This window comes from Ascaphus truei, chromosome 2 (genome assembly GCF_040206685.1).
Source record: "Ascaphus truei isolate aAscTru1 chromosome 2, aAscTru1.hap1, whole genome shotgun sequence".
NCBI lineage: Eukaryota > Metazoa > Chordata > Amphibia > Anura > Ascaphidae > Ascaphus > Ascaphus truei.
In genome coordinates, this window is record NC_134484.1 from 337,765,646 (window position 1) to 337,793,557 (window position 27,912).

At 42.8% G+C, this 27,912-nt stretch overlaps 1 protein-coding gene across 2 annotated transcripts; it reads right to left on the reverse strand.

The window, feature by feature from the left end:
* Nucleotides 1–5,020: 5,020 nt before the first annotated feature.
* CTNNB1 (catenin beta 1) lies at nt 5,021–22,821 on the reverse strand. 2 transcript variants are annotated; one of them, XM_075586702.1, is made up of 16 exons: nt 22,519–22,821; nt 13,838–13,895; nt 12,923–13,150; nt 12,541–12,794; nt 11,583–11,821; nt 11,301–11,502; nt 10,681–10,825; nt 10,355–10,458; nt 9,914–10,252; nt 9,196–9,354; nt 8,959–9,078; nt 8,678–8,828; nt 7,675–7,796; nt 7,460–7,520; nt 6,891–7,117; nt 5,021–5,900 (listed from the first exon to the last, which is right to left on the reverse strand). In XM_075586702.1, exons 2-15 carry the CDS (start codon nt 13,848–13,850, stop codon nt 6,909–6,911), a joined length of 2,346 nt encoding a protein of 781 aa, XP_075442817.1. In that variant the 5' UTR covers nt 13,851–13,895; nt 22,519–22,821; the 3' UTR covers nt 5,021–5,900; nt 6,891–6,908. The 2 variants fall into 2 exon arrangements, with proteins under 2 accessions (XP_075442817.1, XP_075442818.1); XM_075586703.1 differs by having other exon boundaries at nt 22,500–22,821.
* Between the last annotated feature and the right edge of the window lie 5,091 nt (nt 22,822–27,912).

The window sequence follows — 27,912 nt, forward strand, 5'->3', positions numbered from 1 at the left end:
TTATTAAAAATGACAGGCATAAAAACATGCACTCACATGCTAGAATGCCCTATGCGTGTCCTACAACGTGCCGTCCGCTTCACATGCAAGGATGCCGAGGGACTGCAGGAGGAGGCCGGAGTCGGCGTGATTCCCCGCCTCGTGGCCGCGACTCGGAGCGCCCGGTCCCTCCTCCGATGACGTTCCCCGTCAATCAACCTTTCCTTCCACAGGGTCTGCACGTCGCAGCACGTTCTGCAAGCTCCACCCCACGCGCGCCTCGTGACTCTGACGCCACCTCTCCAGGGGTAATGGAGCTGTGGGGGCACTGTGGGTCCGGGGGCTGCACTCAGACACTTCAGCACCGCGACCTGAGGGCAGTGCCCCTACAGCTCCATTACCCCTGGAGAGGTGGCGTCATAGGGCATTCTAGCATGTGAGTGCATGTTTTTATGCCTGTCATTTTTAATAATAAATGTTATAGTATTACACTATTGGTGCCCTTTTCTGTTCCCATTCGGTTATGGTGATGCTGATGCTGGAAGTGAAAATCGTGTTACCAGTAGCAGGAATCAGTCGGAGCCAACCGTGAGGAGAATTAAAGAAACCTTTTGAGGCCCATTCTTATCTATTTTTAAGTAAGTAGATAGCAACGGTGGGGGTGTGGAACACTGACCATAGGGTACTGCGCAATGGTTGTTTCATTTGTATTTCCAGACAAGTCTCCAGTGTAAAAGAACGGGACATTGTGGACTGTGGATCTCTTCTATATCATCAATTGATTCATGGGACTACTTCCTTCCGTCAGGTTCAATATCTGATGCGCCAGGGAATCACTGTTTGTGTTGTATCTGTAATTATCTGTTGTATCTTTCTGTGCATTGTATACAATCCTTGTGGATAGGGTTGTTTTATTCCTGAGGCAGCCATTCCCCAATCTACCACAATAGGTTGTGAGGAATCACCAATAGGGTTTTCCCTATAGGGGACCCCCCTTTTTTTGTTTATAGAGCACCTGGTTATTTCAATTAATATATAGGTATAGGTTTTTAGGTTTGAGCGCTGATCATATGCTTTTAGTTTAAATTTCTTTCACAGCTTGGACTGCTGCATTAAGAGGGACAATCCTTATTACACATGCATCAGTGGCACTGTAAAACATTTGAAGCTACAAGTCAGTATATGCTATATAAATCTGATTCTGTATGTAGAACGAACATGTTGTATTTATTATACATATTTACAATGATCTATTTCTCGTGGTTAAATAACCTAAATGACATTGCTACAAATATTTTTGATCTTATTTAGGAAATGTTACAAATGCAGAATGTTTTAATCGGTTTGAAAGAATACACCACAGGGTGTCCAGTATGCAGCAATAATGCATCATTACAATAGTGGATCGAGCAGATTTACTTTCCATTCTAAAATTTCCGAGCAGAAATCTGTCATGCAACCTAATAAATGGACATAAAGCTTTGCAAATCTGGTAGGGTAATGAAAAAATGAACTGCTAGAGCTAAGCCCCCCCCCCCCCCATCCCCATATTGAACCAGACATGCCATAAACCCATGCTGTGGATGTTTTTGGCATGCAAAGCGATTTTCCCAGTACACGGGGAAAATTATATATTCAGCCAAATTTTTTCAAATGAAAAAAGTAGGTTTTCCAAAGTAAGTTACCATTAATGAAATATGTAAATGTAAACATCTGCCGTTCCGTATGTAATGTGTTAACGGCTGTAAATGTGTGTACTGTGGGTTTACACGGGTGCTTTTTGCCACTGTACCCAGTATCTAATTAAATGTGTCAAATTACAGCTGTCACAAATGTATACACTTGAGTTATTCCTGATTGTATGAGGATAAGGCTCATTCCCATGCTAATCGGCACTGCATATACAGTATTGTAATTCAACTCAGATATCCATCCTATTTGATTCCTATTGTAATATGTAGAATAGGCAACTTTTTCACAGGGTTCAAATGGATGTTGTCCAACTTTACTGTAGCATTCAGATAGGTCAGGGCTGGTCTTAGAGCAGCTGTTTCTTGTAAACATTGAGACGTATTATATGAACAGTGAAGCAGCATAGAAAAAAAAACACGATTTATTTTAACAAATCAGTGTATGAAACAGAAGGTTTGAAACATGGAGCCGCTGACTCGGCTAACAAGTGCATTTTATGTTAATGATGTAGTAATACCGGACAGCCTGCTGTTTATTATCTTACTAAAACACCTGAAAATTTCAAACGCCAGCAGCAGAGCAGTCAGTTATGTAGATCAAGTAATTCTGCAAACAAATTGTTCTCCCACCTAGCCCACAGGAGAATTTTTACAAGAACAGATGCCTGAAATAGCTGACTCTAACATTACAGCCCAGTCAAAAAAATAAGCAGTCACCTAACCAGCAGTTGATCCCCAACACCTATTTTCCCTCAATTTCCACAAATGTAGACTATACAGCACGTTACAATAAATGTAACATTATTTAACATCTACTGCACTATATAACCTCCATATCAAATGGTCACCCATAAAGTACCCATCGGAGAGAAAACCAACCTATAGGCCACATGCCTCTGGCCTCTTTTTGAGTTAACTATGTAACCAGACCCTCTTCCTGATCTGTCCCCCACCTACTTGCAAAAAATAAATATACTTACACACACATTTCAGTTTCTCCTTTTTAATGCTCGTGTACCTGCCTCCACTTATTGCACTACTAACAGTTGCCCTTTCCCCTCCCTTAATCAGTGCATGATGTGCTGCAGTTTTCATACAGCAGCACAGCAAGTCATAAGGGAGAAGTCCAAAAATGACTGGCAAACAAAACAGAAGTATTTTAAAATACATCAACTAAATGTTTCAGCAATTTTTTGAAAAAGACATATATACTTCCTCCATGCATAGACATTTAAAAAAATGTTAAGGCTACAAATAATAGCAGACCACCAGACGTAGCAATATCATCCTACCCGTGGCATATCCCTTCACGGCACATTACTATACTCCTTTTCCCTTTGGCATAAGCAAGATGCTCATATGGCCTCTGCCAAAATTGCTTTGCCTATACAAAATTGTCATCCAATCCATTCTTTACCCAGTCCTATAGTGTTACTTGCTCTGCTATACATGCAAATTTGCCAAGATGTTGATAACATGGAGCTTACAGAAAACATGCTTTAATGTCTTTCAGCCACTAGCCTTACAGAAGTAGCATGATCCTTTGATAATTAACTTTGGACTTGACAGACCCAAACTATCTTGTGCTCCAAAACTGTTAAATATACTAATTTATTGCAACCTTTATGGTAATGATGGGAGGAATTCTTTTTTTTATCGGCTTCCAGAGCCAAATAGTTTTATAAACAGCAAGCATTAACACCTAGAGCACTGAAAGGACCACGAATGCATTGTAGGCGATAATTACTAAACTGGAGGTTAAACAATCTCGTGCCTTGTCGGCTGTCTACAACCAGCTTCACAATGCAGATACTGAACCTAGCTCAAAATGACAAATTATGGCTTTTGCAGCAACTATAGGTTATGTGCTTCCTTAACCTATGCTTGGCTTTATAAAGATCCGTAGGGATGTCATTTTAAACATGTGTTCACATCTGCATTCTGCAACTTAAGTAGGTTTTATAAACTCATACCATTGTTTGCCTGTCTAAAGTGTTCCTAGAAAATCTCTCCAAATCATAGTAAGGGCCCTAATGCAACAGCCTGAAAAAGATTGGAAAGATTCATTTGAATGACGTTGAGAGTTTCAAGCAAGGGGAAGACTGCTTCACAGCACAAGTCTTGGCTTTTGTAGTGTGATATCCATCTGTAACTACACAGGCCAAGACTATATATATAATATAAAAAACACCCAACAGCAGGTTTCTGTTTTCCCCCCAGAGCTGAAGTACCAGGTACAGTTGTTTAAATATGGTGTTTGCTGACTGGTTGCAGAAGCCTTATCAAAATGTAATTTCCAAAGGTCACCCTAAGCCACGTTTCATAGGCAGGGGGGGGGGGGGGGGGTGGGGGGAGAGAGGAAAGGAGACGGACGACACCAGTAACGTCTAGATGATTACAACACAATTGATGTTTTGCAAGAGACATTACAAGCTATATGGTGGGATATGATCTCTAAGTCTTATAATCTTGATTATGTCACAGCACATCCTTCACCTCTGATCTTGTGGGTAATCTTGAGTTAGAATATGAGACTTGCCCCAATTGCAATTTGATGAGCCCCGACCCTTTGATATCTTTTCTACTCCTGCTGCTTGATACATGACTGCTGACCAGATTTAATAGTGAGGCAAGTCAATCCACAGGTTCATTTTAACCAATCACTGTATATAGGGGTTCTCAAAAAAGTAGCCGTACCACCAGTTATCTCCAATATCAATAGTTTGTGAATTGGTAGACCTTTCCTATACAGAGAAACAGATTAAAACAAACTTTTTGATTGAATTGCCTCAATATTGAGTCTTATCAGAAGCATGCATCAGGAAAAGGAAGTGGAATGGATAACAAAGGATCAGGCTGAAGCAATGGCAAGTGTTTGCGTTACTGAAACGTTAACACCAGATTACCCACAAGATGTATAAAGCACAAGTATCAAGCACAATGTATTAAGAATGTGAGGTGTTTGTTTTGACATGACCATATTAGGACGCCAAGACGGAGATGTGTACAATGTATTTAAAAATACATGAATGTCTGAACATAGTGAGGTAGCAAGATTCTGCATCCAATCAAGGTGTATTTATTAATTTGAGCGTTAATGCTTGCAATGTTTTAGCGCAGTAGGAAGGCAAATGTTAGTCTGGTTATAGAATATCATTAGGGATATGCTTAAAAGCCAGCTTCCTACATGCATCATTTTCAAAACAATGTTGGCATTTACATTAAAACCTTAAAGTACAGTGATGTGTTAAATTAAAACATTTCTGCAGCAAAGTGTATGGCTTTAGTGATTGCTATATGAAACGGCTCAGAACAAAAGAAATGATACTCGGTGTTGTCCAGCACAAATCTGAATTTAAAAATAAGTTTACTTTGTTCATTACATTTACAAACATTTAAGTTCTTTCCATAAGACCACAGAAACCCATTCCACATGGACTGGTTTTAAATAACTTGACACAACAGAATGCATTAAAAGTCCACTTTAATTCTTCTGACCCATATTATAATCCGATTTTTCAGTAAGTATCTGTGGAGTACAATAACTTTGGGATAAAAGGCAACTGGTAAACTGTCCATTACAGGTTCCAAATAAGTTTTTACTGGCCCCTACCCCAGACATATCCCAGATAAAAGCTTTGATCAAAAATCGATCCACCTGCTTATTTTAAGCATATTAAAAGAAAACTATTTGGACCATTTCTATTTGTCTATGTTTTATACAAAAAAGGCTACACAATGTTCCACTTTATTCAGGATACAATTAGAGTGATTATGAATTAGTGTTCTACACTTGCTTGATCCTTAAAAATTAGAAACTGCTTTAGCAATATGCACTATAACTGAACACTACAGAGATTTAAAGTTACCGCTGAAAAGAAAAGAAATCTAAATACTAGGAGAAAGCAAGCTAGGTCAGTACCATTACAGAGATAAAAAAAAAATAAAGAATAAAAAAAAGTTATTTAAACAAGCAAGGCTAGGGTTTTGATAAGTTCCAGCTTGCAATCTATTCTTGTGCATTCTTGATGTACGAGTCACTTCCAAAATCCATTGATCTTGTTCCTCCGACCAAAAAAAGGACCAGAACATAAAGTTAGCTTCCATTGTTCCCATAGGAAACTCAGCTTGGTTAGTGTGTCAGGCACTTTCTGAGATTACCAGCCCACCCCTCGAGCCCTCAGCAACTCTACAGGCCAATCACAATGCAAATTCATTCTGACGATACAACTGCAAAAGAAGGAATAAAGCGCGTTACAATTAACATGGCTACAGTTGGTCTACATAAGCAAGCCAAACCAGAACAACCCAAAGGGTTGTTGTACTTTAACATCGGTGCCCGTGTTTAACTTTCCTTCAGGACAAATTAAAGTCTGCAATATTAAAACTGTAGATACATTTTAATTTAAAAAAAAGTCACCTCTCCACCAGACTAGTTCAGACAGCAGGAACTTGGCTCCCCTTCTAGCAACAGGACACCCATATCAAGATTATCTTGGGCTACATTATGGACATTAATATTGTTCAACTGTTAGAGAATCTTTGTACCAGAGTAAATTGAGCAACTGCAGAAAACCGTGCAATTTGTTAGTAGTGTTTTTCAACTGCAGTTCCTAGAACACCTTGGGTTCTGGGGCATCCCTAAAAGGGTTCCCTCCAATTTGCAGGTCAATTGGGGAAAAAAAAAAAAAAAAATACTAAATACAGAAGTTACAATTCATCTGATCTCAAACACGCTATTTGCTAGTGTTTTAGTTTGCTGAGCCAATCTATACAAGCAGCAGAGTCTCAGACTAACAGATTATTTTTTTCCTGTGTTCTGTTTCACAATTGTGATTATACACCATTACTTACACACAAATTTACAAGTTTTTCTATTGGTATTTTATTGAATATTTTATCACTGAATTCACGAATTATATATTTTAGACACTATTTGGTGTGTGCGGTGTAGCGTTCACTTTTTTTTTTCCATCACGCTATTTAGAGTTGGCGTTCCTTAAAATGCTTCCGATCTCAGATTGGCAATTAGAGAGGGTTGGGGTTCAGCAGAATTTCACAATAGAAATATAGGGCGCCTTAACAAAAAAAATAATTGTAAACTGTAAGTGAGCCCCCCACAATTATTCAAAATAGCGGAAAGGTCTGCGTGAGATTTTTCCATTTATAGGTTAGAACAGCAAAATCTTCTGTCCATTGTTACTGTTGTGATTCACTTACCTAGAGTATATAGAGTATTTACAGGTCTGTGTCAAACCAGGCCAGCTGATTGCTGTCACCTGGGGGCAGTCCATCCATAAGATCCTGAGCATGGCCCAGATCTGGCAGTCCATCAACTGGGTATTCTGAGCCTGGGTGATGTCCTCCCATGTCGTGATCCATCATGGAGTCCATGCCCATTGTATCTTGACCGTAGCCTCCAGCGTGGAAAGAACGGTAGCTGGGATCTACATAGAGTATTACGCATGGTTAAAAGCATATTAAATTATAAAATAAGGACCTGTCCCATTAAGTCAAAGGTTATATGGACGCAATACTCTGACAGTTGCTCATTACAACAGCACTTCATATGTTGTAAACCCCAATGAGCACCAAAATATATTGGCAATTAACAGCAACCCAGTTAAACCCAACTACTACAACATTAACGTTTTGCTTTACAAGAGCAGTAGTTACTGCAACAAAATTAACGTAATTGCCACTAATTTAGGGAGTTTGGATGTTTAAATTAAAGAAATTATACTAAATTGGGACGCGAATCATGACAATATTATTTTGAAATAACTTACCATCCTGTCTATAGCCAAGTGGTTCGCCCTGGGCACCAATATCAAGACCTAGATCTCCAGCCTGAAAAAAAAACAAAAAAAACCATAAGAGCTTAATCCAAAATGTCCAGCCATTTGGCTACGAGTCAGACAATGGTCCAATTAAATAAATCATTGACTACATTTTACTAGAGCTGTGTTTTAATTGAAGTCAGGAAGTCAGGGTTGGTGCTTACATCATTCCATGGCATTGGTTCAGTTCTGAATAGAGAGCTAGTAAGTTCCACTGACAGACGCTTCTTGTAGTCCTGTGGCTTGTCCTCGGACATACGGAATAGAACAGCCGCTGCATAGGTTGCTAGGGGAAGAAAAATACATTTTGTTAAAAAATTAGACAAAATAAATCTATAAACTTTATACTTTTGGTACTTTTCCTGTCGGATCATTGTTGTCCAGTATAATTCTTTCCAGCATTGAGTGCCGTGTGTTTTGGGGATACTTTTGATCCTCTTGGACCACACTGTTATATATACTTTTGGTTCATGCCAAGTCTACAATCTGACTATTAGAGGATTTAACAATTAAATTAAACAGTGCCATGACATACCAATATGCCTGCTGAATACTCCTTATAAAAGCATTGTTAGTGAGGATGTGGTGTTTCTACAGCTAGGGTGTTAAACATATTGAATTAAATATAAACGTTACATCATTAAATAAGGAAATCGGATTAAATTTTGTCATAGCAATTAAACAGGTTTTATTTTCTATTAAGTGGAGAGGAAAGTAGGCTGTACAATAAAGTAATCCTGAGGGCTCAAGGCTTGAAGTTGCACCCTTCAACCAGAAATTTTGCTTGTAAAAGGATTTTACAAATTAAGTAAATACCATTGTTTTTAAAGTGGTCCAGTATGCATCATGAACCTACATAGCTGGCCCCCTTGCAGCAAATGGACAACATTTAGGACCACCCCAATAACTAGAGGGGTCTAGTTACGGAAAAAAAATAAAATTGTATCTCATGTTAGACTTGCCACTTGATGTATGGATTATTTTGGGGGCAGAAAAAAGGTAGTGCTTCATCTCAATCTGGGCACCATGTAACTGCTACCATCTCCCCAATGTGCAAGGTAAGGGCAGATGGGGCAAAAGGCTGTTATAGGCTCAGTGAAAATACACTGGCTTGGTGTCAAAAATTGGCTTGCTAAATAGACCCCCAGAGTTTAACAGAAAACTTACCAACTCCCTCATTTCTTGAGTGAAGCAGTTCAGTGAGAGGAGCAGTTGCGCCTTCAGCCTCAATAGCTTCAGCAGCCTCTTTGTCTTGAGCCAGTTCACAAAGCACTCCGGCTGCTACTCTTTGGATATTTTCAATGGGAGAGTACAGCAACTACAATGCAGAACAGTGCATGAGAGAGTGCAGGAGATGGCTACAATAATATTTGTAAAGTTTCTCCAGGAAGAATTAAGGATTTAACTTTCCTTAACTGAAATGTAATCTGTAAACAAAGTGAATTTACCTGTACAAACAATGGAATGGTATTCAGACCCCGGATTACAATTCGGTTGTGGACATCGCGAGCCAGAATGTGAAGTGCTCCTGTGCAACCTTCAACAATCTCTTCCATACGGACTCCCTCCTGAAAAATGAAGCAGTTGCCACATGTATAAGACAGGTCTCAAGCAGGGGACCGTCGTATCCCATTGCCATGAGTTTAACATTTGGCAACACTAAACTAGACAAATAAGTTACGCACCACAAACTGTTGTTGTGTTCCACCCATTGACGTGCGACGCTGAGTGTCCTGATGTGCTCGAACCAATAGCTGAACGAGTCTTGGAATGGCACCTTGCTCGCGCAGAGGAGCATGATTGGCTGGACATAGAGCAAGGTTGCGGATCAAACCCACAGTAGCCTGAAAAGAGAAAGCAGGGCAAATTAGACAGCTTGTTATAACAGACTGAGCATAGAACCGTTTTGTTGGTTCACAGGCCATGCTTAATGAGCCAGTGCTGGTTTGAGACCAGTTTGGTTTACTTCTGAACATTCACTACATCAAGCCTTTTTAATAATCCATACATCAAACATCTTGCATACATCTTCTGCAACAAAGCATCGCCATTCCAACCTGTCACAAGTGCTTTTCAAGATAGTCCAACCAATGTCACCTGTCAGGGCAGCCATGTTTATTGCATGGTATTCACATCCAATTTATGTCAACCTGATTTTTAATAGGATATGATCCCACAGTAGTGGCTCCTTTTCTGGGGTAAGTGCATCGTTGCAGTTGACCTTTCAGTGACCTACAATTTGGTTTTAAAAAGATCTGCTTTTTAAATAAAAGCTTCGGGGGATTTGTCATAATACACCACAGGCGCTCCATGCCATTTACAACAGACTGGAAGTAACCAAGAGCCAGAATCTCAGCACGAGAATAAAGCTGCTGACTAAAGCACAGGACTAGCCATACTTGCCTTAATCAAAGGCCAGTGTGATGGAGGGTGCAAGAGCTTCACCACCACTGGAAGTCCATAGTGTAGGCGCACAGCATTTTGAGCCATCTCAGCTTCCTGGTGCCGGCTGGTAAGGTGGCGAAGTGCACATATAGCAGGCTCTGTGATGTCCTCTCTATCTCCTGCACGTAGAACAGTGCGCACCAGAGCCTCTATGCCACCCACTTGACAAACCATCATTTTATTTTTGTAGTTGTTGCATGTGAGGTTGGAAAGTATGCCAGCTGCACAGGTTACAACATTGATGTCGTCTGAGCCAAGAAGCTGAACAAGGGTTCCCAGAAGGCCTTCCATTCCCTCCTAGAGAACAGACGGGGGGAGAAAAAGAAAAAAACATTGAGTATAAATAAAAATCAGTTCTCAAGTATTAGTTGCACCTCAAGCATAAATAAGCCCAATTACCTGTTTAGTTGCTGCATCTGAAAGGTTTCTTAGAGTCCAAAGACAATTCTGAACCAGACGCTGGCTTGGGTCAGTGAGGTGCAGCCCCAAAGCTTGCATGCCACCTAGAAGAGTAAAGTAAGCAAAGTCACCTATTAGTCATGTTGCTACATGGGAGGAGTCTATAAGCTTCAGAAATGACTCAAGCTTTTTGTATTAGATAGGTCATAATATTGGTAAATTAATGTCAAAATTACCCACTTCTGTCAGTTAAGTTATTGTATGCTTTGTCATACAGCAAATTAATGCAGAGGAGACTGAATCAGCACATTGTAAAGCATACTTACCAGCTTCAACAATAGCAGGCTTGTTACTGGAGCAGACAGATAGCACCTTCAGCACACGGCTTGTGGTCCACAATAATTTCTCATAACTGTAGGTTCTCATTATATTTACCAAGGCCTGCGGTCCACCACTTGCAAGAATTATCAACTGAGGGGGAAAAACAATGCAATTTGCATCACACTGCCACATTTAACCATGTGAGGATGATAATTATTCTTAATCTAAAGCAATCTAAGGCAATCATGCATCTAAATCTATCACCATTGGTAAATCTGCAGTTGTTGCAAAATAATCATCCTTACATGAGCTACTAGCACGTGCACACGCAAAATGTAAAACCCACCCAAATACTCGTCACTTATTTTTAATTTCATCCATTTGTATTGCATCCATCTCTGGCCTAAAACTTGAGTCTGCCACAACACAGCCATTTCAAACCACACAGTTTTAATCTAGGACTTGAAATGCAGAGATCTGTTCAATTTAACACAAAGTCCATCAAAATTATAATCTGGCCAATTAAAAGGCAGTCAAACTACAGGGGAAGAGGGTATGAATTGGGACATTTTGTGGAGATGAGACCAGCCATAACATTCAATGTATTTAAAAACTAAAAACAAACCTTGCTTTCTTGGTTTCCGTAGGCCAATATTTGAAGACAGTCTGTAGTGATGGCTAAGAATTTGACGTTTGTTTTGTTGAGCAGGGCAACCATTTTCTGCAATCCACCAGCCAAACGGACTGCCATTTTTGCTCCTTCTTGATGCAACAATAGATTGTGGAGAGTTGTGATCGCATAGAAAAGCACAGAGTCCACTGGAGAGCTGGAAACCAAGAGCATGACATTAGCCACTTGGGTCATCTAATTACCAAATCTCTAGCCCGAAGTTTGCTCTTTACATACCCAAGCATTTTCACCAGAGCAGGAATGCCTCCAGATTTGAAGATGGCCAACAATCCCTCACGGTGGTGAGATAAATTGTGTAGAGTTCCAGCTGTGCACCGTGCAGTTTCAACATCATTTGTATTCTGCATTGTACGAACAATTGCAGACACCATCTGTGGAGACCGCATAATAGCATGGCGGGAGGCTTCCTTCTTTGACAGCTGATGAACCATAACTGCAGCCTTGTTAACCACCACCTGAAGAGAAAGTTTTACACCTGTCAATTGTGAATGCTAAAGGTTTTCCAAAACGGTTGCCTAAATGGACTAAACAAAGTAAAAGCCAAATATCATTAAATGAAGGCATGTAATATTTGCAGTTCCCTCCAATTAGATGGAAACCAGCAGGATTAATTTTAATTGCTTCCTTTTTAAGTGCAGCAGCCACATTTAAGAATTAAAACCAGCTTTATTAGCATATGCAAGTTTGCAAACAATGTTCTTAAGATCAGGGGTGCGCAAACTATTAGAGCTGCGTCCCCCTTGCCTTCTCCCTGTGCTGGCGTCAAATGACGCCCGGGTCATGTGACGCCGCCATAGCAGCCTTGGAGAATCAAGGCAAGTTGAGTTGCAGAGGCCTCACGTGATCCCAAGCATTTAAATTTAAATAATGCCGCTGTTTTAGATGACCAGACTATTGAACACCTGGCTTCTGCAACTACAATTTTATTAGAGATTCTAGTGTTTACATGCTTTATACACTGTTCTGTACTGGAGACCAATACCACCAAGCTTACTAGGTATGTGCATGTGCCTGGTGTGTATACATATCAAAATGAAAAGGCTTTAAACTTAATACAACCATCTTCAGATTCACACTGCTGATTATATTGGTTGGTACACAATTTAAATCGCAAGTAAAAATAAACCAAAACAGTCCATTAGAATAGGGAACTCCAGCAGGATCTAAAACATACCTGGTCCTCATCATTCAGTAGTTTGGTCAGCTCAGGGATGGCTCGAGTTGCCAGTTCAGCATCATCCTGGTAATTTATCAAGTTGACCACGGCATGTTTTAGCATCTGGGAAGGCTCTGCCAGGCGTTGCACATTTGTGGGGTGAGCAGAGTCAAACTGTGTTGATGGGATCTGCATGCCTTCATCTAATGTTTCAGGAAACATGGCAGCACGAACTCTCTGGGCTCTGGTCATTGCAAACTGGCCATCAATGTCTGAAGACAGATATTTAGTTAGGACTTGTCTGACAAAATACATGCCCTGATTAATGTTTATCAAGTCACATTGCAATCACCCCTTCAGCTTAACTCTTTATGATCTCACAGCTATGTCACTTCCTTACCAGCTACTTGATCTTGAGTGAAGGACTGAGTGAAGCCTTGCTCCCATTCATACAGGACTTGGGAGGGATCCACATCTTCATCCTCAGGATTCCCTTTGCCACTCAGGGATGGAGCTGTGGTTGTGGCTCCAGAATGAATGCCAGAATCCAAATAAGACTGCTGCTGCCAGTGACTGACTGCTGCCTTTCGGTCTGGCTCCATCGCCATGTCCAGCTCCATAAGGTCCGCTACAAAATTAAATGTGAAAAGGTAAGACAAGGTAGTACTAAAGTAGTTTGATGCTCTAGGATGCCAGTACTTTCCCAACTGTTTGCTTAGTAAAAGCCATATGCATTTAATTGATTTAACACTTTAAAACATGTTCATGTTATGTAGCCATTTCTATTGTTTAAATGTAGCAGAAAATCTGAAAGGATGAAATTCCCCTATACCGTTTTTAAAACATAACAATTTTTTTTATATTCTTAATTTGGTCTATTCGAAACCGCTCCATAATTTAGTCAATAGCAGCACTAGATGTAAAAAACACATTTAACTGATGTATTCCTCTGCCACAGTTTCCCTTCTTGAGCATTTTTAATGCCAGGCACCTAGAAAAATGAAATGAATACCAACAGTAGAGTACTCATTTAGACAGACCAGTTACAGTAGTAATAAAGCCGCTCTTGGCTGCATAACAGACCTCAGTTTAGAGACAAAACATCCAGAGTCCAGTCCAATCCAATTCTGGTGACAATATTCTATGTGAATTTAAGTGCATTTGCACATTTACTCCAATTAACTGTGATCCCAAAAGTCTGGAGTGCGCTGGTTGGTATGGAGCCCACACTTTCAATAAGACTGCAAAAAAACAGTCGGAAGCTCCAGTACGCCTCCACAAAAGGGTGTATTGACATATTGCTGTAACAATTTACCTTGGGTTGCCATGTTTCACTGTCTTCCCAGAGTCGAGGTGTGTTGTACTTTAAAAGCCTAGGGGGGAAAAAAATAAAAATTGTATTGAAACAGCGATAATTAAATTAGCTTTCATCTGAAAATAGCTAAACCGATTACAACTGAATAAGCTAATGAAAACATTCTATGGCAGAGCAGCATGTAAAACAAAAAAGCAGATTTACAATTAAGACTAGTTTAATTATATCTAGAAAAATGCCAACCAGGTGTAAAAACACACTACAAATTAAGTCGATTTAATGTAAACGGGATTAGCAAAGCAGACATGCTCTAGAAACTGCACTTATACATTTGCGTCACAAAAAAAAATGACCAATGTTAGAATAATTGCAGAGCAGTTTTATTAACCGATAAAGGACAGCAGCAAAATGCTGTACCAAGTCTAGTATGAAGCTCTTTGGTTGCAGAACAGTTGATCTTCCCTGTCTATAGTTTATATACCCTTTGAATTAATGTTTCAGAATACAGGTTCAGTAGCACATTATTTCTGGCAAATGTAACCATAAACAGATTTGCAGTGAAACATGCATTTGTGGCCAGATCATTTCTTCTGTATAAAAAAAAAAAAAAAATCTGCATCTATATAACTGCAGTAATATTTGTAGAAAATGTCTGATGTTAAGTCTATCAAGGTCTTCAACACCAGAGCAATGGAAGATTAATATTCATTAAGTGCTTAGATTTATCAAGGCATTTAGTGGAGTGCAAGATTAAGCAGAAATGGTAAGAATGCTTCATTTATTTATTTAGCTGTTCTTGAAAGGAGTGCCCTGAGAGGAGTCATCACTGACGGTTAGAACACCAAGACCAACTATCCACATCACTGCATGTCTCAATCTAGACTTCTACATAGATGGTACATATCCCATCCTTTACCCCAATACGCCCAATGTTAGATGCCAAATTTCTATTTCTGGTTCTTTACAATTCTAAATCTAGCTGCAATGTTACCATTACCACCCTATTAACAGTATCCCTATGACTTTTGGAAGAACAGGCAGGGGTCATGTACATGGGCGTTTAATTTTGAGTTGTGTAATAGAGCGCTTGACTGGCTATAGAACTTTACCCAATGCCTTGAGAGCAGATACCAATTACAATAGTGGGGATATTGGGGTGTGGGGATAGATTAGATAGATATATAAATTTGTGCGCGCTTTCAATGGCTTCACCCCCTAAATAATTTTGTTCCCTTGGCTTGAGCATAATTAAAATGACAGGAGTATTGCCAAATTGAGACATGCAAGCCAAGTGTTGCATATTGGAGTTTCAACTAAAGGGGAAAGGACTGCCGATACTGCAGAAGACATGCCATGACTTAGTCAAAAAGTAGGAGTACAATAGGCTTTAGATTTTAATGGTGGTTCTCAAAACATAGGCTTCCCAACTGGGAAGCACTGTAGCTCAGCACGACAAAACTAAAGAACACAGTTAAATCCTTTTAGTGAGCACCTGCTAACGAGCATCACTGTTAAACAAAAAAAGTGTCTAATCACTCATTATGTGGACTCTATACTCCTACAGACCGTGCGTTAGCAACTTTTGTTCTTCAATAGTGTTTATGGGAACAATGACCATGTCATTTGAGCCAGCAATCAGCTAGTCTACGGATGGAAGACATCCATACCATTCACGGTAAATATGACATTTACTCCTAAATTAACAGGCTTTTCAAGTTACATAGGCAAGTTGCATCAAACTATAAGGGAAGGGGGGGGGGTGGCGGGAGGGGAAGAAAAAATATATTTCCTTTAATATCCAATTGTCACATGTCACAGTAATGTTTTACAAGACCACAAGATCTCAGGTAAAACAAATACAACGTGAACAATTTGTCAAGGTCTAAACAGAAATTGACGAGCACGGTTGTCAAACAAACCTGGAAGGAAAGGTCTACTGGGAATCCCTCCACCACTATTAAAGAGGAAATGGTTACCAGACAAAAACGGCCCTCAACAGTAATCAAACTAACAGAAATGCCTTCAAAAGAGGGTGCGCCATGCTGACAATCAGTATACCAGATACTTGGGGAGACGGGACCAGCCACAGTTGTCACTGTGTTTCTGTACCTCAAGAAGTATCAAAGATGCTAAATCAAGATGAGACAGATGTAATCCCCCATTTCATACACTTGCACTGGTGTGAGGGCAATCTGAAAGGACCAACAAGAAACAGTGTTATGAAGTTATCCATCCCACTACAGGGAGGAATTTGGTGAATGCTGCTCCAGGACTTGAAGCCACTAAGTCAATACAACCTGGACAGAGGAAGCTGTATATCCCAGCTTTTTATATATATCCTACAAATGTGAATTTGTTTGTAAATTTATGTAAGAATTCCAGAAACTAAAAAAAAGTGCGCACACTTAATGCTAACCACGTATCCAAACATGGCATTCTGTAAGTAAATAACATTTTCATTCATCTGAATACTTGTATGTGGCTACTACATATTTATGAGCCAGCTCACAAAATATCAATTTTATTTGTTTGCACCTTATTTTGGTCACTTTATATTTATGAGCCTGTTAAAGCTGCACTACAGATGCAATATTCAAGGTAATTAACCCTTTTGGGGGCAAGGCAGTTAAATGACAAGCCAAGTACCATGGAGGGATAATGAAACAGATGTTTAGCATCTGTTAATTCACATCAGCAAGTTGTCTTAGGAGCCCCCTAGAAGTTTAGCTTTCTTATCTTGAGATCTATTTGTAGTATGTACCAATTCTTTGCTGGCAATTTAAGACCATCATGTGTGTTAAGACTTCAGAAACAAGGCTAAGGCCATACTTTGTCCAATCGCAGCACGAACAAAAGGCCATGCCTCTGAGGCAGGCTATAGAGCGTGCGACCGACGGACGAAATATTTGATTTTATCACTCGACGGCCGGGTCATGTGAGCGGTTCAGCCAATGAGGGCAAACCAGCTGCGTGACGTCATAGCCATGCCTCCGTTGCGTGCCCCCATGGCCACAGATCACCTCTGTGGCAGGCGCGAATGACGCCACGCGCTCCGTCGCACACTTGATATAGCCTCAGCCGACACCAAGGTTGGCTTAAGACTTGTAGTGCCGTCTACTTCCCACAATTGTTTCCCAAATTCATCTCAATTTAATATGAACTACTGGCAATGGGAACAGCATTTTAACAATTGGGCTCTATAGCACCTACATTATGAAAATGAATGAGATTACAAAGGCTGGGGCATTTAAACTTTCCCTAATGTTAGACCAAGCAACATTGACAACCATATTTACACCTAGCTTTATCCATCAATATATTTATGTAAACTGGCAGAATACCTGTCAAATATTGGACTGGGATTTAAACATGTTGGGAATCACCAATAAAAGGTATTTGGGCAATGCGAGTGGACAAGACAAATTTGAGAACTAAGAGCTTTGCCTTTGTGGAGTTGTGTTCTTGCCATTCACAAACATTGAATATGCTAGGCTTCTTAATTTTGTATTAAAAAGCTTACAGCAGTTCTACTGTTTATGTACCATTCATTATGCACCCCCTGCATTGCCTGCCCCGATGCTCGCGCCCCCCTACCTTGTAGCTGCGAGGTCATGTGACATTACATGACCCACAGCATCATTTGACGAGACATCACAAGGCGACGCGTCACCAAGTCTGAAGCACTGTAGGTTTTATGTTGCTGAGCCTCATACGATCCCGATTTAATTTAAGTGCCTTGGGGAAGAGCGTCTGCAACCGCCCAAGCCCCAGAAAAATCTCCAGACCCCCCACCCGTTTGCACACCCCTGCATTATGTCACAGCCCTGTTTATTTACTAATTCTCTTAGCCATTCCTTTCCCGTACGTACGTTTAACACCTCTTAAGCTCATGGAATCTTTATAAATCAGAATTGCTCAACTGGGAGAGAGAACTCTTGAAAGCCTGTCTTATAATATCAATTTGGTCCAAATAAGAAAAACACATCACCCAATACTGAATTACTCATTCTTGTACTTCTGATTCATTGAAATTCCCTCAATAAATTAAATTAGATTGTAAGCTTGTCAGGGCAGGGACTCCTTTTCCCAAATGTTACTGATGTCTGAAGCACTTCTTCCCATTATGTGTTATTTGTATGACCGTCACAAGCATTACTGCTGGGAAGCGCTATGTACATTAATGGTGCTATATAAAGACATTTAAAAAGTGGCATTCCACTAATGCAACCAACTGCCTGCCTTAAACTCACCCCTGCTTATATTCATTTAATGGTGATATTTTAATGTATTTTACAAATTGCTCAAGCAGCAAAACATGAGAAATTGTATTTTTGTTTTTAAAATCAGTTCTGTAGGATTAGATAATACTTACAGAATTCTCTTATTATTGAACTTTTAATGCCATTTTTAATGTTTTGAAAGCATCTTCAATTTCTATAGCAAGGTTTAGCCCACCTCCCAAGCCGAGCAAGATCCTTGCAACACTTTCCCGTGTGATAATTTGTCACCCCATTTTACAGCAGTTTGTGGTGTAAACCGTAATAGATGTTACCGTAGTAATTATAAGGATACGTTATAGCTGCAGAGTAACACCGATTGAAGGATTTATTGAAAATGAAAGGCAGCCATTACATTGGTCACACAATCAGGATTTTTACAGATTTAAATAGGAGCACCAAAACAATTGCCAGTTTAGGCAAGAATGTAGAAATACATTGCCACGTACAAATAAGAAAAAAAAAGGGGGGTTGGGAGGGAATGTAGTATCGCTGCTTTAGGCTGTGCTTTTAGTGCCAGCGACGCAACAGTCGCGGCAAAACAAATGCATTGTCGCCGTTGCTCATAGTGCACGTGACAGAGCCACAGTGCTACCAAAAATCTGGTAGTCACAGATATTTGATTTTTTTTTGGCGACGATCTCCCCTTGCGGCCAATCAGGAGCTTCTCCGTGCCGTCACTGGCCTTGTAGCAAGCGACGCCGCCTAAACTTAAAATATAACTTTCGAAACGGCGATGGGTGACGTCATCGGCACTATAAGCTCTGCCTTTTAAGCGTGGAGAGGGCTCCTCTGGAATCAAAGTTTGTTGCAGTGAAGCATGACAACTGTAGTACTTGCAAGTGTGCCTAGTCAGAAGAGAAAATATTGAAGTGTGGGAATAACTGGACTTCAATGACCAGATTGTAATTTAGATAGAAAGAGGATACTTCACCAGCAAGACATGTCACAGTGCCTTTTAGTGTAAAATGTCAAAGCCAGCTCAAGGTTTGTTGTCATTTAAAGCATTTCACCGATTCATTTGCCTTGCTGTGCTTTAAGTGATCTCTTCTTGCGCTTCCCAACACTAATGCAAACATTTCTCAGACAGAGCATCAGTATCATCAGGGAGGTTAAACTTCAGCTCAGTGCGTTGCAAGCACAACCTCACACAGGATTACATTATTTTTTTTAAAAAATCATAATTTTTAACATAAAACCTTTTAAGAGCAGGACATGCTTAGAAGCAAGATACCATTGTCATGCGTTGCACGAATACTACATAACCAAATTTCAAGAACAGCATTTCTTAGGCACTTAACTGTTAAAGGCCTTCAGCCAGATACCCTAAGCTTAAGAGTTCTATAGTGAAAAAGAAATGCACAATAGGGCATTGAGCCGCCATGCATTCCCAGCAGTTAGGAATGGAATTTCACATTTGCTCACTTAAGCACTTTTCTACACTGCAGGGGAATGGAACTCTAGCTGGAAAATAATTTGCTACCAAGCCAGTCATGTAACCTCCCAAGCCCTTTGCTTCTCCCTTATACATATGGAATTAATCTGCTTCGGAGCACTTCAAAGGAAACAGTCCCACTACAGTTTTAGAAAGCAATCTAAACTTCTTGAAACAGACGGCACCTTGTGAAAGAAATGGCGCATTGAGAACAGAACGCAGTGAGGTTACACAGAAATCAAATAAATTGGAAGTGTGATTTGTTCAATGTAACTTGTCAGACTAATTAAAGCATCCCCCACAGCTAGCCTACCACAGGACTGCAGATCAGTTTTACTACATCGATTTCAGAATGGTGTTAAAGGTGTGGCTGTACACTAAAGTTTTAACTTGCTTTAAGCGACAATACCATTTTTCTCAAATTGAAAAGATGCAAGATTAATCTCATTGTAGCCCAAGGATTTGCAGCACACAAGAATCGGTAGTCTGGATGCATATGAAATTTGTTTTTATTTGCTGCATGCTTAGTGTGTGGTATTCAGCCAACAAACTTCAATTACTTTCAGTAAAGAACCATTTTAGCTTCTTGATACCCTTTTGTTGACCCAGACTATTGGAAAATGAAGTCAATGTCATCACAAATTAAAAAAAAACTCAAAATACAATGGTTTTAAATTTCTATCCTAGTTTCCGATTTTTAAATTATGGTGCTTTGGTCAAACTGGTTTCACAGAATGCAAGCGGAAATTCAATTTCTTCAAAAATATTTTATGGTTGTCAACTACTCTTGACAAGCTAGTTACAGTGGATTTAGATTCAAAGCAAAGCAGCCACCAATGTCAACTATAAAAAAACCCTGCATGGCAGGTCTTAACCTCCTATTAAAATTAAGGGAAAAAGCAGACAGCTGTAAATGTGTTCGCTTTTGGCTGCTCAGCCAGACACGTCTGTTTATTCTACATTTGCACTAACCGGCTCCACAAATGCAAAAAGATACACAAGCCCCTTCTGTTCCTCCGGAGCAAAACACATTTCCTCCCAGGATGGTCACATTCCTGGCTACCCTTTCATCTATTCAGTGCACATACTTCTTGGGAGGGGAGAAGAAAAAAAGGGGGGGGGGGGGAGAAGAGAAAATGGACAAACTACACCACCCTAACCATTTACAAGCAATTTGGGGAAGTTATTTAAACAATTAAAAAAAAAAAAAAGTATTTAATGACCTAAGTTACATAGCCATCGTGTTCCAATATGCCCAATAGAACAAATGTGATTTAAATATCAAGAGCCTTGGTACATTGAACATATGTACTGCACACAGTGTTACCAAATGGTACAGCATTTTTGAATTGTCAAGACTTTCAAAAGTACAAAATATTTTGAGTCACAATTGGGAAAGATTATACTGCGTCCTACAATGAATGCTTCCAAATATATAACATGCCACGGAATGACCCAGCTAACATCAAGCTTCAGAGTTCAATGCAGTAAGCACTACAAAAAGTCCACCACATCCACTGTACAGAGCCACAGATTTACTAGTGACACCATTAAATACATGTGTTGTGGTGGCTCGGCCAGCCGTCCATAACACGGCCAGGGTCCTTCACTCTGCATGGCAGAAACTCCATATAAGCAGCTTCTTCAGGTTGAATTCCTCACAGCGCAGGGTTTACCAAACAACTTGCTTCAGGTCCTAAACGGGTTAAAAAAGAGGCATTTTGGCACAAGGGAGAGGGAGGGATATCCTGACTTCTCTCTGCACCTCCGCCCTGGACAAAGAAATGTTAAAAAGAACTGCAGGAGTTTCAGGAGGGGCGATCATGTTTCACTCCTACTTCAGGGGAGGAAGCAAGCATACACAAAAGGAAGACAAGGGGAGAGGAGCTGCAAGTTTCAGACAGCAGTAACACAATGCCATACAATATGCCGATCCCATACACTTACACTACAGCGGTACTAGACCTGAGCTTGCCCACCATGTCAACACATGTGCGGGAATGCAATGGAAACATTTCATTCTGGTTTGAGACTCTTGCAATATCTGCAAAGTAAAACACACTACATGCAACTCATTAAGATACCGGACATGGAGTTCGGGACTAAAAACCAACTTCTTCCCCTGACCTGTGTGGCGACTTCGTTAGCAGATGTGAGGGAAACACTCCCAGGCACGCCAAATACAGCCAGTTCCTCCATATTTACTAGTGCAGCATGTGATGGTCACCCAGATCTCAGGAGGGGCAGCAAGCGGGCTCCGCAGTGGTTACCCACATTACAGCACCCGAAACCAACACAAACAGGATTCCCGGTCAGGGGGCACCGCGTTGAGCCCGGTCACCAAATAAGAGGGTGACACCAAGACCCTCCATGTCATGGGATCTCCACACAGGGAGGGGGGGGCTGGTGAGCAGCACCCAAGGCTGTGACCCCCAAGGGGGCGGGGGGATTGGGGTCAGTGATCCTTGTCCAGACCTAATAGACGTGGGAGGCAGAGAGGGGGGAGAGAGAAGAAAGCTGAATACTAAAAACACGGGGGGGGGGTTGCAGAATACAGGGCTTCGCGGCCACTGTGCCCAAAATCAAAGGCCACCTAACACCTCCTCACATGAAGATACACAAACCTATGGATACAGAGACCAGAAGGTTTCCTGGCGGACAAAACCAGCATCACCCTGCACATCCACACACTGCAATACACATTACTCTGGTGATAGCGAGAGATTATATATCTCCGGCGAGCCAGCATCTTCCAGGTGGGAGATGATAAACAAGCACATGTATAACTATAATAATACATGGCATAATAATAATAATAATAATGTGTGTCACATCACACCTGCGCATATACATACACATCCGGTATATACGGCTCTGCTATGTGCCCATAACACGCATGCAGTGCACAGATAACAGGAATATACACTATATATTATATATATATACACACACACGCGCGGCTTGTTTACCGTCCGCTCGGTGTCCCCGGCTCCTCCTCCCGCCGCCGCCGCTCCTCCGCTCCCAGGAGTAACACACAATCTTCCCCGGTGTTTGGCCTCCACCAACCCCCCCTCCCCTTCTCCTCTCTCCGTCCCTCCTCCTCCTCAGGGGTCGCGGCGAGTGTGATGATATTCGGGGATAGGGGGGTTGGCAGGGTGTTAATAGGCTGGGTTTGGGTTGTTTTTGTGTATGTGTTTTCCTCCCTTCCTCGCACTCAGTCTCCCTCCGTCCTCACCACCGACACACACAGGCTTAAAATGGCGCCGCCCGCTCCGCTCTTATATACAGGACCGTGCACGCCTGCGTGTATCCTTCCGCCTGGGAGGTAAAGAGGCTGGGAGGTAGGAAATGGGGAGCGGAGTGATCCGAACATGGGGTATGTACTCCCGCCCACCATCAAGTCCCCGGGATTGCCGCTGATGAGATAAGAGCGGGCTGCAAATAGTGCGCCCAGGCAGATGTGAAACAGCGTACCACAGTTGGGGGATTTTCTTGCATGTTGGAGAGAAATACAAAATAGAAATATCTGCAATATTTCATTTCCTAACCAACCCCCCTCTCCTCCTCCCCCGGGATAAAGTCACTGCTGCAAGTCACACAGATTTCTAATAAACTGGGGATACTTTCATTAACAGGAGTGGTCAGGTGCCTACTATGATTGTACATTTGTACACATGCTAAATTATCCCTTGTTCCCAGCCAGGAATTTATTCATATTTTAGCCACACCATGTGTTTATTGTTACTTTATCCCCTGGGTTTAAAAGTCCCTAACTCGTTGTTGTCTGTGAAAGTGCACATATGCCCCTGATATGAGTTATTATTAATAAATAATAATCACATGTTGGGGGAATCTGAGTCAGATCTGATGCTAGGTGTATTGGGGGGGGGGGTGGAGGTATCTGCTATTACTCATTGTGTGGATTGGAAGTGTCAGGAGTTTGCGGGCGGCGCAGTGATCCGCGCAGGGTGATGCGGCCCCACGCACCTTTTCCCGGGGGTTGGAATGTGGGGCGGGCGGAGGCAGCTCTGGTTCACAGAGAGAGGGTGAGGGGCGTGGTTTTAGGCTTAACCCCTCCGCCGCCGAGGGAAGTAGTGCACCTGACCAAGGGGACCACCCCGAAATGTTGTGCCTGCGTTCACCTCTGCTGCAATAAATATAGCCATTGTCCACCTGACTCTGACGTTTATGTTGCTGAGTGCTTTGGGGTCCAGCGTCAGATTTCAGAAGTTGTGTTGCTGTTGCTGCTGTGCAAGTCCATAAATGCAAAATTGTGTGTTTTATTAACCCGCTCTGTGCAATGGAAGTGGGTGGTGTGTAGATGCAACAAACTAGTGCCATGCTATTTATTGTTCTGCAGATCTGCTTGGCTATTTCCCTGTTCTCTTGTGTAGTGCCGTGCCCTACAAATGTAAACACGTTGTGCAATACTATTAATCTACCTGTGCAGTTTGGTGACCCATTAATGCAAAGCACTTGTGCAGTACTGAGCATTAGAGAGATGTCAACCTCCTCACAAGGACTAAAATCAGTGTCATTTGCTGGTTTTAGACCAAAATATGGCATTTGGAGTGAGGGGGGTGGGGAGTACTCAATTGGAGTCTATGAGACCATCTAGGCTAAAAAAAAAAAAAACCTCAGCTAAAACGACCCCAAATCGGTGAACTTTCCGAATAACAGGGAGATTTGACAGGTCTGCCATTCACTTGCCTTGTGTGGTATCGTTTGCTGAACTCTCACGTCAATTCACTTGTGCAATGTAATTCATTTTCTCCTCTATGCAGTGCAATCAGGTGTCCTAAAAATACACCAGTCCCATTTGTGAGTCTGGCAAATTCAATGCAGTGCCTTGCACTTGAAAATCTTTAATGGAACAAAATTCATTAACCTGCCCTGCAACCTCCTTTGCAGTGTAGTTTAGCGTGTCATATAATGAAAGCCAATTTAACTATACTGTAATTCAGTGATCTGCTGACAAGTTCCTGTGGAATATAGTTCAGCCTCTTGTTCTGTAAGCCCTCATGTAAAAGGAATGCAGCGCAGGGTCCTGTTAATGCAAGCCCCTGTGCAATGTACTGTACAGTACTTCAGGGTCCGGTACAAGTACTATTCAATTCAGTAACTTATAATGGAAACACAGCAAATGCATGTGCAGTTCAATTCTCTTCTCGACAACACAAACCAGTGTGCTTTGCAATTAATTGCTCAGTCTATATTAATATGCAAGCCCTTTTGCAAACATAACTCAATGTAAGTACTATGCAATATAAATATTCTTGTGTGTTTGGTCGTTAAAAAGGCTGCATCAGCCTGGGAGCCCTGGGTCACACATTTCAATAAGCAAATAAGGTTATGTATAGATCTGTTGATGTCCCAACACAGAACCCGCAATATCGAAAAGCCCAAATATCTCTTCAAAAATGTATACATTTTAATAATAGCACTATATACTCTGTATTTATCTTCTAACATAACTCTTCCACCCCCCCCCCCCCCCAAACCTTCCCCAATATTATTTAACCTTTGTTCTGTAAAATGTGATATATGTTGACTATGTTGTGTAGCCATGTTTGGTTTTGGCTACTAAAATGCCCTGCCCCTGCCTAAATCCTGGCATCAGTGCAGGCAGTGTAAGGCCCAATCCTGGGTTCCCAAACCTGTGCTGAAGCAACATGCTATCTGTTCTAGTTTGTGTCACCCTAAGGATATGTAGGACGCCTGGAGGGGGTGCTTTGGCTGTCTAGGACCCAGAAACCTCTGGAAAGGGACTATGGCAGGCCTGCACAACTCGTAAAGTGAGAAGGGCCGAACTGCTCCAAGGAAAAAAAAATTGGGCCGCACGGGTAAAATCAACATCATCATCACCATCATCATCTCTCCTCCAGCACCTCAGCATCATCCTCATATCGCCCCCAGCACCCCTCATCATCATCCTCATATCTCCCCCAGAACCCCTCACTATCAACCTTTGCGATACTCCCCATCTATCTCTCATACCCCCATCTCTCCCCCTCACCAACACACATAATACTCCCCCTCCACATCAAACACACAATACCCCCCTGCACAGCACACACATCACACCCCCCTGCACCTCACATCCCTCTGCCCCCTTGCACCTCACATCGCTCTCCCCCTTGCACCTCACATCGCTCTCCCCCCTTGCACCTCAAATCACCCCCCTTGCACCTCAAATCACCCCCCTTGCACCTCAAATTACCCCCCTTGTACCTCAAATCACCCCCCATGCACCTCAAATCACCCCCATGCACCTCAACTCACCCCCCATGCACCTCCAATGACGCCCCCAAGCACCTCCAATGACACCCCCATGCACCTCCAATGACCCACCCATGCACCTCCAATGACCCCCCCTGCACCTCCAATCACCCACCTGCACTTCCCATCACCCATCACCCTCCCCCCCTGCACCTCACATATCACTCTCTCCCCCCCTGCACCTCACATCACCCACAGGGCCGCCAACAGAAACCATGGGTCCCGGGACAAATGAAAGGAGCAAGGCCGCCCCCCCAAACCCATAGCGTACCCCCCGCCCGAACCCATAGCGCACCTACCACGAAAAAATATCTTTTAGCGCGCAACTTTTACTTAACTGTTTTCTTATTGTGATACAGAAAAAAACATTACAATGCAACCTGTTTATTTTTTATATTTTCAACAAAAGACATGTGACTGCCTGGGTGGGTGAGTGAGTGGGTGGGTGAATGACAGTGACTGGGTGGGTGAATGACAGTTGGGTGAATGGCGGTGGGTGGGTGAATGGCGGTGGGTGGGTGAATGGCGGTGGGTGGGTGAATGGTGGTGGGTGGGTGAATGGCGGTGGGTGGATGGGAGACAGTGACTGGGTGACAGTGTGACTGGGTGACGGTGACAGTGACTGGGTGACAGGGTGGCAGGGTGGCAGGGTGGCAGGGTGACAGTAACTGGGTGACAGTGACTGGGTGACAGTGACTGTGTGACAGTACTGTGACTGGGTGACAGTGACTGGGTGACAGTGACTGGGTGACAGTGACTGGGTGACAGTGTGACTGGGTGACAGTGTGACTGAGTGACAGTGTGACTGAGTGACAGGGTGACTGAGTGACAGGGTGACTGAGTGACAGTGACTGAGTGACAGGGTGATTGAGTGACAGGGTGACAGTGACTGGGTGACAGTGACTGGATGACAGTGACTGGGTGACAGTGACTGGGTGCTTGATAGTGAGTGGGTGACAGTGACTGGGTGGGTGACAGTGACTTACCTTGACCGGGTGGGTGCAGCTTGCAGCCGGACACTTTCCCCTCCTGCCACCGATATCCCTGCGGCAGCTGCCCGGGACGGGAGGTGGGCTTGGGGGCGCGGGCTCGGGGGGGTGGGGGGGCACGGGAGGTGAGCTCGTGGGGGGGGGGGGGGGGGCACGGGAGGTGAGCTCGTGGGGGGGGGGCCACGGGAGGTGAGCTCGGGGGGGGGTGGACACGGGAGGTGAGCTCGGGGGACGCGGGAAGCTGACCGCGGTGGGAAGCAGGCCGCAGGAGGAGCTGGCTGTAACTTCCCCCTCCGTCCTACGTTGGGAGCAGGGGGGGGGGGAGCGGGCCCGCAGGAGGAGCTGGTTAGTACTTCGCCCTCCGTCCCACGTTGCGAGCGGTGGGGGAGGAAGCAGGGGGGGGAGGGAGCAGGAGGGGGGGAGCGGGCCCTGCGCATGTGCGCCGGGACTGCAGGGAATCGGCGCCATTTTTTTAAACTCTTTTTTATTTTATTTTTTAAATGTATTTAATTAATTAACTGGCGCCCGGCCGGAGTCATCGCGGGCCGCACAGAGAGGCCAGGCGGGCTGCATGCGACCCGCGGGCCGTATGTTGTGCAGGCCTGGACTATGGTATCACAGTCAATGGAGTGGCGTTAAGGTATTGATGGGTAGTGTCCGAGGGAGGGGGATGTTGAAAGTCAGGGTTGCCAGAACCTGCGTTTGAGGAACTATCACAATGCTATTAGCAGCTCACAGCACAGGCAGCCACAGTGTACTTAGAATGAACTGTCAACGTGTGCAGCGTACTGGAGGGGGTCTTGCCTAGCCAGGGGTATATTCTCCAACAGAGAACATCTGCAGCGTGCGAGGAACGTTTTCCCGCCAAAATAGCATTTTCCCGCCAAAACGGGAGGACCGCGTGGAGGAGTTTGCAAAGTTGCAAGTTTTTCTTTGCAAAAGTTGTGCAGGGCCTGGTGCGAAGCTAAGCCACGCCCTGCCAAGTGAGTGGCTCGGCGCGAAAGCAGGACCTGCGCCCACCTACTGTGAGTGGCTCAGAGCAAAAGCCAAGGCCACACCTTTTTTTCATTGTGCCTCCCAGGGGGAGGAGGCTCT